The 12,500-nt window shown below is 37.6% G+C and overlaps 1 protein-coding gene across 2 annotated transcripts in view; it reads right to left on the minus strand.

The window, feature by feature from the left end:
• Positions 1-12,500, minus strand: part of LOC106870167 (PGAP2-interacting protein) — a 45,299-nt gene that overhangs the window by 26,151 nt on the left and 6,648 nt on the right. For both annotated transcript variants that reach the window (XM_014916165.3, XM_052968235.2), the window contains exons 2-5: positions 6,516-6,828; positions 5,591-5,745; positions 2,980-3,394; positions 797-933 (exon numbers count right to left, since the gene is read on the minus strand). In XM_014916165.3, the coding sequence (XP_014771651.1) occupies positions 797-933; positions 2,980-3,394; positions 5,591-5,745; positions 6,516-6,828 (1,020 nt within the window). The remainder of the gene's footprint in view (positions 1-796; positions 934-2,979; positions 3,395-5,590; positions 5,746-6,515; positions 6,829-12,500) is intronic.

Here is a 12,500-nt window from a genome sequence, read left to right on the forward strand (position 1 = left end):
ATTGATGATGATGATGATGATGATGATGATATTAGCTACAGCAACTATTTACAGCTTGATGAGGTCAGTCATGGGAAGTTAAGAGTATTAGCAGTATTGTTCTCAGTGGAATAAAAGCCACTGAATCCTCCCGTAGAAGTCTATCACTGCATCGACTTGGATTGTTGTATCATTTATCTTTTATTTATTTCAGTCATTGGACTGCAGCCATGCAGGAGCACTGCCTTGAAGGGTTTGAGTTGAACAAATCAACCCCATTGGTTTCTTTTGTTGAACCACTAAATTATGGGGGTGTAAATAAAACAACATTGGTTGTCTATTAGTGGAGAGGGGATAAACAGACACAAAGACATACACACACACATGACAGGCTTCTATAGAGTTTCCATCTACCAAATTCATTCATAAGATATTGGCCTGTCCAGAGCTAGAGTAGATGACATTTGCCCAAGGTGCTGCACGGTGGGACTGAACCCAAATCCATGTGCTAGCAAAATGAGCTTCTTAACCACACAGCCAAGTTTCTCAACCACTAAATCCAATACATAATTGCCTAACCACATTGTAAACACACTCAAATTTTTAATGCTTATTTCCACCCTCCAAAAATATATTTCTTTCATTTAACATATCATTTTCTTTCCATGCTGCTAGTGTGACTTAAGAAGAACTAAATTTGAGGTAGGGTTTTTATAGCTGAATGCACTTCTTGTCAACAACCCTCACCTGCTTTTCAAATGTGTGTGTGTCTGTGTGTGTGTGTATAATACTTCATTATTTACAAAGTTACACTTACTTGCATAGGCTACCCATGTCTTTAAATAATAAAGTAGAAAAAGACTCAATACACCCAAAAGCCACCAGGCAAAGTGTTTCGTAAAATGCTGCCTGGACAAGCAGACACCAACTCCAAGTAACAAAAGAACTGGACACCTGAAAAAATTAAATAAAGAGAGAATAGTTAATAAAATAATGAAATTTAAAAAATCTATAACATATTTTCAAACTTGAATTTAACTTAAAATGTTGATAAGGTTATATAAACTGTCCACTGCAGAAAAAGAAAGTTTTAAATTCTCTTAGTTTGCAATGAACAATAGAATTTAGCAACTGGTTTAGTCAGTTTTATGGACAATCAGTTTTCCAACTACCATACTATACACCACACACACATACATGTACACATCATTTTTATGACTATTTTCCATGCTAATGTGGGCTGGAAGTTTTGACAGAATCCAACCAATCATAGAACAATGTTTTACTTAATTTAAGTATCTCAGTAGTTATTCCTGAGGGGCCAGGGGCTTTCCCCATCTTCATCACATTGTCTACAATGCTACTGTCTATTCAGATTGCTGGTCCCTCTGTTGGATCAACATCAGGCAGACTCTCCTTCTCCCATGAGTTCTCTACATTTAGTAACCTTTCATAGTGGCACTTTCAAGCGTCTTTCTTTGTAGAGTCACTATCTGCAAGTGAACCATCATCCATGCAAACACACTTCTCTCCCGCATCACAATTTTCCTTGGCACACTTGTCTTGCAAGTTGAAACACTTCAAGCCACTGGTCTTCATGCTGCAGAACATTGATGAACTTCTCCCTTTCTGCTTCATCCCTGGCTAAGTATACCTGCTTCCTAGCTTCCCTTCTAGCTGCCTGGTATAACTCCTTGCTACCACTACCCTTCCAGTTCTTCCAAGCCTGTTTCTTTGCTCTAATGGTCTTGTCAACTACATTGTTTCACCACCATCTCACTATAGGTCGTGTTGGGACTTTGCATCATCCACAAATTTGGTCTGTGACTCTCATTAAGTTGTCTCATAGGAACTTCCAGCTAGTATGCTTCGCTGGATGTACAATGCCAGTGACATGTAAAAGCACCCATTACACTTTCAGAATGGTTGGTGTGAGGAAGGACATCCAGCTATAGAAACCATGGCAAATCAGACTGGAGTCTGATGCAGCCCCTCAGATTACCAGCCCTGGTCAAACTGTCCAACCCATGGACAACAGATGTTATATGACAATGACGAAGATGATGGTATACATACACACATACATCACCATCATTTAATGTCCTCTTTCCATGCTGGCATTGGCTGGACAGTTTGACAAGAGCTGGACAGTTTGACAGGAGCTGGACAGTTTGACAGGAGCTGGACAATTTGACAGGAGCTGGCCAGGCAGGAGACCCCACCAGACTTCTGTGTCTAATACCATATTTTAACGTGTATAAGGAACTCTCCTGTATAAGGAACCCTCTAATTTTTGGGGCTTAAAATTTGGAAAAAAGGTTTTGTAAGGGATTATAATGCTATCCATGTATAAGCAACACACATTTTTTTAACCTAATTTTTGACAAAAAAAGGGTCCTTTGTACACTTTAAAATATGGTACATACATACATACATACACACACACAGAGCTGGGCATAAGTCCGTTAATCTGTTAATTAATGAAGTTAATATTTTCATTAACGATTTAACTTTCAAGTTAACTTTGATAATCATTATCGGGCTAATTAACTTCTGTTACATTTAGCTTCCATTAACTCAAGTCTGTTAACCCCAAAATTTCATAAAAACAGATAAACATTTAAAAGTTTTTATTGTTTTCAGATTGTCTTAACATATTTAATATTGTACACATCATTCTTTCAACCACAATATAATACCACTTATTATAAATAACTTGGTACAGGTGCCAGTCAGGCGACATTGGCATCAACCACACTCGAATGATGCTTTTTACGTGCCAGTCAAAAACATTAAAAACTTTATGTCCACTGATTTTGAAAGAAACATATATACCACACACACAAATATGTATTTGTAGCTAGCATCCTTTTATATGTTATTTTGAATATACTAGATTGCTTGCTCAGTAGTTAAAAGGAAAAACAACTGATCGATCCAAATATTGGTTTATTTACTAAGCCAAAGTCATTCAGTAGAGAGAAATGTTAAGAGACTTACCCCCAAAATTGTGGTAAAGGACCATGAAGTGGATAACCCTCAACAACCCACCGACATATCAAAGACACTTCACCAAATGTCCAACCTGTTAAGAATATAAGACTACCAAAACCAATGCCAATGAGTAGAAATGATGATGAGAAGGAAGCTTGACTAATGTGGACATTATTTGAATTAGAAGTGAGACCATTAGTAACTGGAGTAGAAACTTCAGAATTTTCCTGTGTTTCTTCTTCGCAACTTTGAATTTTCGTTGTTTTATTAGGCACATCAGTTAGTGTATTATTTTCAGTTGAAACATTTCGTATGCTGTTATTTGTTTCACCGTCATGTGGCAAGTTATTCTGTTCATCTAATTTATAGTTACTGTTTGTGTTTAAAGATGCTTTTGCAGAATTTATTTCAACAGTTAAATCTAAAATATAAAAATAATGAAAAGGAAGAAAAAAGGGAAAATATAATCAGTATAATAAATGAACATGAAATAAAGCATATATACCATATTTTAAAATGTATAAGGAGCTCTCGTGTATAAGGAGCCCCCTAATTTTCAGGGCTTAAAATTTGGTAAAGAAGGTTTTGTAAGGGATTATAATACTATCCATATATAACTCCCATTTTTTTTTTTAACCTAATTTTTGACAAAAAATAGTTCCTTATACACATTAAAATATGGTGTATCAACATCATTATCATCATCATCATTTTAATATCTACTTTTCTATACTTGCATGAGTCAAATGGAATTCATTGAGGCAAATTTTCAACAGCCAGATGTCCTTCTTGCCACCAACCCACATGTTTCCAAGAAAAGTAATATTTTCCCATGTCTGAATCTGTTTTCATATAAGACTGAAAACAAAGGCCACAACTTGTATGATAGTTCACAACTTTTTTTATTAGTTTATAACTGTTGAGCAATATAGAAAACCAGGAGATACAAATGTACATTAACAAGGCTTTGGTTGGCCTGGGGCTATAATAGAAGACTTAGCTAAGGTTTCATGTAAGGGGACTAAACCCAAAACCATATGATTGGGAAGTTAAACTTTTGACCAAAGTCATTTCAGTGTGCGTGTGTGAGTATGTGTGCATGTGTATGTGTGTACGTTTGTGTATATGCATGCACACACACACACTGTTAAGATATTTAGTCAATTCTTAGCTACTTCAGAAAAATTACCAAAAACATATTAATAATTAAGTAAAATAAACTAATAACAAACTGCAATAATATTGAAAATTTAAAGACAGAACAAAATTTCTGCCTCTTTAGCAACAATAATGAACAAGAAAGGGAATATTCAGGAAAATTAATACATCAAAAATTGAATGCATTAGTGAAAAAAACAAGGGAGGCAATGTCAAGAAAGACTAGACAAAAATACTCAGTGACATGCTCTGCCAGTGTTAATAGAATTAATGTAGTGAGCTAAGACTTATTGTGAGGAGATAGAATCATTAATTTAACAATCAATCCTGCGAGGTCATCTTTGACAATGCTTAACTGAGAAGGTTCAAGATCTAAAATACAGAGTTTTCACCATATTGCCAAGATCAGACTCATACTCTGTTTCATTGTTCATATTCCAGTTTTAAATTTGGCACCCCATTACAACTACCTTTATCTTCTCAGCTATTCCCACCCACTTTTATATAATGCAAGATAGCCATTTATCTTTCTGTCTGTTTGTCCCTCTGTCATAGTTTAGCCTCTCAAAATGAAACATAAAATCACCTCCCCATCTCAAATACTAACACCAACTCCAGACTTGGTTAGAGGGGCTTTTTCCTATTCTGTTCATGTCTTGTCTTGCTAGACTTTTAGTGACTTCCCTAGTGCTGGTAACATGAAAAAAAAAGCACCCGGTACACAGTCATGTAATTGGCAATAGGACGAGCATCCAGGTGTTGAAACTATGCCAAAACTGACATTGGCGCTTGCTGAATCCTGTCAAACTATGCAACCCATGACGGCATGGAAAACAGATGTTAGGTGATGACAACGACGATATCATTGGATTTGTCTCTCCTGTCATTGGTGGCAAGAATTAGTCATTAAGGTACTAACTCTTACTCTTATTACAAGTAGAATTTTAATTCATTAAAATTTTTTGGCCCTCTACATTAAGCATATTAGCACCAACCTTATCTTTTAGGCTATGCTGGGGCACCATCTTGAAGAATTTTTAGTCAAATGAATTGACCCCAGTATTTAATACTTTTTAAACCTGGTACTTACTCTACCAGTCTCTTTTTGCTAAACCACTAAAGGGATGTAAACACACCAACACCAGTTGTCAAACAGTGGTGGGACACAAACACAAAGTTACACACAGGTTCCATCTACCAAATCCACTCACAAGGTTTTGGTTAGCCCAAAGCTGTAGTAGAAGACACTTGCCTGACATGCCACACAGTGGGACTGAACCTAAAGCCATGTGGTTGGGAAGCAAACTTCTTACAACACAGTCATATATATAAAAATAGTTTGTCTTAACTTGAATGGTCTGATAAAGATGAACATTTTCAACAACTGGCAACTTGTAATATGTTGCAGAAGGAAAAAATGCGTTAAGAAATCAAGGTAATAAGTTGAAATATGACATACCTGAAATGATGTGATCAATATTCACCCCAAGTGCAATTGAAATGATAATGGTATTAGTTGTTTGGGTCCACCATGCAGGTACAAAGCTAAGAAACCAGATTCGGCTGACAAGAAATAGCAAGAACCCAAGAAGAAGGCCCCAAAGCGTTAAAAATCTGAAATTCAAAATAATTTATATTAATATTTCATTATCTCAGTCAAATAATTCAAGATGGCATTAAAGAAATACATTAAAAGAAAAAAAAAAACCTATTTTTGTTTTTAAAATTCAGGGTTCTTATATCTATATGTTTTAGAACTGGCACTCTGTTAGTTACAATGACGAGGGTTCCAGTTGATCTAAATACTGGAACAGCTGCTTGTGAAATTAACATCAGTGGCTGAGCACTCCACAGACACATGTACCCTCAATGTAGTTCTCAAGGAGATTCAGGGTGACAAGGCTGGCCCCTCTGTAATACAGGTACGATCTATTTTTGACAGCTGAGTTGACTAGAGCAACGTGAAAATAAAGAGTCTTGTTCAAGGACACAACATGAGGCTGGGAATCAAACTTACAACCTTACAATTGTGAGCCAAATACCGTAAATGAATATGATCTTGATTAATAAATATTGCTAGAGGCAGTGCTCTAGTGTGGCCTTAGCTGTGAGAGCTAAAGCATACTGAAGAACATGGAGATGCCATGCATAGTTACTCAATCTGCTCTAATCTCATTCAGATATCTGATCAAACACCACCGGGGGGCATATAGTATTATAGACATATTATAGTCATACTATTTCACTCTCTTTGGTTTGGGGCTGCAGACCCAATTAGCCCTCCGCAGGAGCTAGCTTAAAAGTCTGCACAGAGTGTGGCTTTTAAGTTAGTAAATGTATAAAAGAAAGAGAATTGAAATTAAAAATGAATAATAATGCTGTACCTTATTTTATAGTTTGGATTCCATAATGTGATTGCAAATACAAGTAAGGCACATGATGTCCCCAAAGAGAGGAACAGAAGACGGAGAAGAGTATCAGGAGCTTGAAAAGATGCTAATGATACGACAGATAATAGACGGAGGATAATGATCATGTGTGGTTTTTGGAGGAGTTTCAATATAAAAGCTGATTCTGTGATGATTGGTGTTAAAGTCAATAATGACAGTGCTTCATAACCAGTGATACTGAGTTCGTTGAGAGGATAAAACCAAATCATTGGTGCCAGTGCTAGAAATAGGCACCAGAATATGTAACCTAGAAATTGAAAATAATAATAATAATAATAATAATAATAGTAATAATAATAATAATAATAATAATAATAATAATAATAATAATAATGAATGAATGAAAAAAATTTTTTTTTTTGCAGAAAAAGTGCTTTCTTAGGCAAAAAGCACAAGTTAATACAAAGGATAAATGGATCTAATAACTTTGAATTATTGTTTAAATGCATCAATCATCATCATCATCATCATCATCGTTTAACGTCCGCTTTCCATGCTAGCATGGGTTGGACGATTTGACTGAGGACTGGTGAAACCGGATGGCAACACCAGGCTCCAGTCTGATTTGGCAGAGTTTCTACAGCTGGATGCCCTTCCTAACGCCAACCACTCAGAGAGTGTAGTGGGTGCTTTTACGTGTCACCCGCACGAAAACGGCCACGCTCGAAATGGTGTCTTTTATGTGCCACCCGCACAAGCCAGTCCAGGGGCACTGGCAACGATCTCGCTCGAAAATCCTACAGGAGCCAGTCAGGCGGTACTGGCAACGGCCACGCTCAAAATGGTGCATCTCATGTGCCACCCGCACAAGAACCAGTCCAGGGGCACTGGCAACGATCTTACTTGGCTTGCCGGGTCTTCTCACGCACAGCCCATTTCCAAAGGTCTCGGTCCGTAGTCATCGCCTCGGTGAGGCCCAATGTACGAAGGTCTTGCCTCACCACCTCAGCCCAGGTCTTCCTGGGCCTACCTCTTCCACGGGTTCCCTCAACTGTTAGGGTGTGGCACTTTTTCACGCAGCTATCCTCCTCCATTCTCACCACATGTCCATACCAGCGCAATCGTCTCTCTTGCACGCCACAACTGATGCTTCTAATGTTCAGCTTTTCTCTCAAGATACTTACACTCTGACGGGTATTCACATTGACATTACACATCCAACGGAGCATACTGGCTTCATTCCTTGCGAGCTTACGTATGTCCTCAGCAGTTACAGCCCATGTTTCACTGCCATGTAGCATGGTTGTTCGTACGCATGCAAATGATGAACAGAACTAACTTCTTACAATAATTGTTTAGTTCTATCAGAAAGGCAAGACCAGATAAAATTGATTAAATGTCTGTTTTCTATGTAGGCATGGGTTGGACAGGTTGACAATATCTGACAAGTCAGAGGACCATGGTGTATTCCAATGTCTGCTTTGGCATGGTTTTTTACAGCTGGATGTCCTTCCTAACACCAGCTACCTTTAAAGAGTGTAAGGGGTACTTTCTCATGGCACCAGCACTAATGAAGTCACCTTGCAACTTGCAAAACTAAGGACCTAAAGGGATCCTCTATAACCGAAGAATAGTTGAGACAGGATGTGAAGATTCTAAATGAAGTGATGCAGGAGGGTACCGTATAAAGAGAGGAACAGATTGATAGTTGCTAAAGAGTGATATTGGGGAGAGTAATAAAGTATACACTACTGGAAGAGGGAGCATGGAAAAGACAAGGGACAAGGAAGGGATTAGTGGGAAAGAGAAGGACAGCATGCTATGGGTGATGAGGTGAGTTGTTTCGAGGATGCTACATGGTAGTAAGACCCAGGTTCTGAATGCAGAAGATTTGCAAAGACTAGAATGAAATGTAGCAAGCATGCTCCATGGGATGTGTAATATCTGTGTGCATGAATGATGCAACACAAATAACATGAGAGAGAAGCTGTATATAAGAGGAATTGGATGTAGTCTACAAGAGAGAAGACTGTGGTGGTATGGATATGCAATGCATAAGAATGACAACAGCTGCATGAAAATGCAGTAAATGCTCAAAATGGATGGTAACTTCAGAATAGGGGAAAATAAATATTACCTCCCGGTATTAATACTGACTCTGTCACTTATATATATTTTTTAACAAGCTCACTGACTAATCACAACACTAGTGCATTCTGGCACTGTTTTCCTATATATCACTAGCAGAGAGATGAGTAGCTGCTATCTCTAGCAGTTGGGTATCCATCATTGATGAGACCAAAAAAGGTCGAAATCATGTGTTCTGGTGGTCTCAGTACTAGAGATGGCAGGTATTTATCTCCCCACTAGCAATATAAGCAAGAGAGCATTTTGCACCAAAAGCCAATATTAGAGTTTCTCTTATGGTATCTAACACAGTATATGTGTGTGTGTGTGTGTGTGTGTGTGCGCATGTGCTATTGTAAACACCTTCAGCATGTATAAAATGAAATGAAAGGCCTATTGAAAATATCATCAGATAAATAAAACTGCCTAATTTTCCATGCGGGTATGAAAAAAATTTTCTTCATGGTTGATATACACCTATATATTTTTCCAGTGTAAAGGGTACAGCTAGGAATACAGTAGAGAGCACCAAACCAAGTTTTAACATCTCGTTATATCCATGGTTCTTATCAATTATTTTCTGTTCATAATGCCAATGGATACAAATCCATGAAGCCTGTTCTCTCAATTCATATTAGTATTTTTACCACTTGAGTAATTTTCCTACCAAATTATCTTAATTAACAATCACTTTCATAATTTATCTTTAAAAATATCATTTCCACTTCAACTCTTCAATTCCCATAATTCTTTTGTTTCTTAAACAAACATGTTAGTCACATATCCAACCAGTATCTCCTATCTTTTACCTGTTTCGGTCATTTGACTACAGTACACAGTAAAAGCACACAGTACACTATGTAAAGTGATTGGCATTAGGAAGAACATCCAGCTCTTGTCAAACAGTCCAACTCATGCCAGCATGGAAAATGAATGTTAAATGATGATGATGATGACGGTATATATATATATATATATATATACACACACACACATATACACACAACAGGCTTCTTTCAATTTCCATCTACCAAATCCACTCACAAGGCTTTGGTCAGCCTGAACATAGACACAAAGGCACACGTAGATATATACATATACAGTGGGCTTCTTTCAGTTTCCATTTACTAAATCTACTCATAAGGCTTTGGTCAATCTGAAGCTATTGTAGAAGACACTTGCCCAAGGTGCCATCCAGTAGGACTGAACCCAGAACCATGTGGTTTAGAAGCAAGCTTCTTACCACACAGCCATGCCTGTGCTAGTATATTTATATTTTTTCTGTCTCTCATATTGAACCAATGACTTTCTCCTCTGAAATGCATACAATAAAATGTTGTTTAATTAAACCTTGGGAGAGGCATTATGCCGGTAATAAACACACGCACTGGTTCAGTCCTTTATTAATTTATATAGTTTTTTGTTAAATTATTTCATTGCACTCTTGCAATCTCTTCAGTAACTTGTCTCTCCACTTCCATTTATTTTGAATATGTATGTATATATATATATAATTTAACAAAAAACTATATAAATTAATAAAGGACTGAACCAGTGCATGTGTTTATTACCGGCATAATGCCTCTCCCAAGGTTTAATTGTATTTCTTTCAACACACATATCCACATCAAGAATTTTGCACACGAAATACACATACGAAAAATGTTGTTTAGTTTTATTTTTTAATTTCTTACCAATGGAAATAAAGCCAGTTTCTAACCTAAATCCAAGGCTCCTTCATTGGAATTTCAACATCAACACGGTTAGTTGTGCACATATATATGTATATGTACAAGTAATTGGAATCAATGCATGTACAGATCTGCATGTTTTAAATTTTTTTAATATTTTACATGCAAGTTAGTTTTTGTTTGTGGCAGATGTTCAGGTGCAATAAAGACTGCAAACAAACAGGAAACAACTTCTATCTCATTCCAGGGTGAAAAACTAGAGGTAGTCGATAGCTTCCGCTATCTGGGCGACCAAGTTAGTAGTGGGGGTGGGTGCGCTGAAAGTGTAGCTGCTAGAATAAGAATAGCCTGGGCAAAGTTTAGAGAGCTCTTACCCCTGCTGGCGACAAAGGGACTCTCACTCAGAGTAAAAGGCAGACTGTATGACGCATGCGTACGAACAACCATGCTACATGGCAGTGAAACATGGGCTGTAACTGCTGAGGACATACGTAAGCTCGCAAGGAATGAAGCCAGTATGCTCCGTTGGATGTGTAATGTCAATGTGAATACCCGTCAGAGTGTAAGTATCTTGAGAGAAAAGCTGAACATTAGAAGCATCAGTTGTGGCGTGCAAGAGAGACGATTGCGCTGGTATGGACATGTGGTGAGAATGGAGGAGGATAGCTGCGTGAAAAAGTGCCACACCCTAACAGTTGAGGGAACCCGTGGAAGAGGTAGGCCCAGGAAGACCTGGGCTGAGGTGGTGAGGCAAGACCTTCGTACATTGGGCCTCACCGAGGCGATGACTACGGACCGAGACCTTTGGAAATGGGCTGTGCGTGAGAAGACCCGGCAAGCCAAGTAAGATCGTTGCCAGTGCCCCTGGACTGGTTCTTGTGCGGGTGGCACATGAGATGCACCATTTTGAGCGTGGCCGTTGCCAGTACCGCCTGACTGGCTCCTGTAGGATTTTCGAGCGAGATCGTTGCCAGTGCCCCTGGACTGGCTTGTGCGGGTGGCACATAAAAGACACCATTTCGAGCGTGGCCGTTTTCGTGCGGGTGACACGTAAAAGCACCCACTACACTCTCTGAGTGGTTGGCGTTAGGAAGGGCATCCAGCTGTAGAAACTCTGCCAAATCAGACTGGAGCCTGGTGTTGCCATCCGGTTTCACCAGTCCTCAGTCAAATCGTCCAACCCATGCTAGCATGGAAAGCGGACGTTAAACGATGATGATGATGATGATGATGATGAATGTTCCAGGCTTATATCTGTAGTTGTATGTATGAATTAGATAAATATAATAATAACTGGTATAAACTGGCTTACATACAAACTGATTCAAGAAACTATAGTGTAAATAACATATTTAAAAAATATCTAATAAGCATAAATAACAAAAAGTCTCTATAGAAGAATTTCTTTCGTTTTCACTCAAAAACATTCATTTGAAAGAAAGCCTAAATTAAACTATGAAAATACCTCTGAAAAGATTTAAAGCTTTCAATTTTTGATAAATAAATTGCAAGATGTAAAGAGAAACAAATTTGCAGAAATTCAAGTATTATTCTTTATGTGGATGACTTCTATGAATAATTTATTTCCTGAACATTTCTTCATTTTTTGTACCAACGTTCTTGTACATTTACTCAGTAATTTTCTCATTACTACTTCACAGATTGTGAAGTCTATACTTTGCTGAGAAGGCATAAGTCTAAAACATATTTAGAGCCTATTTCCCATACCTGCTGAAAGAATTAAAATGTTATCATTCAATGACTTATATTGTTTTTGTATTTTTTTATATACTTACAGCATAATTTTTTCTAGCTATTTTTTTTTATGACTCTAAAAAATCTAAACACTAGTTTAATTATTTAATGAAACTTTTTTTTTAACCTGTCATTGTAACAGTACTTAAGACTTACATATAACAATTAGAGACTAAAATATTCCTGATAGTTGACTTATTCATGAATAGCTGCCTAATTCTTTAAGGGGGCTGGAAGTAGGTGTTTTGTGATAGTGACTTTCAAAGGAGGTCACAGTGTAAATACAGTGAAGAAGCTATAACTATAAACCAAACCTACATTTCAGCCCACTTCCACCAGGAACATATTACCCACACTTCCAGCACCGACTGAACTATATTAGCAATATGTTAACCTGAACTTAAAT

This window comes from Octopus bimaculoides, chromosome 5, assembly GCF_046866305.1.
Source record: "Octopus bimaculoides isolate indiv1 chromosome 5, ASM4686630v1, whole genome shotgun sequence".
Taxonomy (NCBI): domain Eukaryota; kingdom Metazoa; phylum Mollusca; class Cephalopoda; order Octopoda; family Octopodidae; genus Octopus; species Octopus bimaculoides.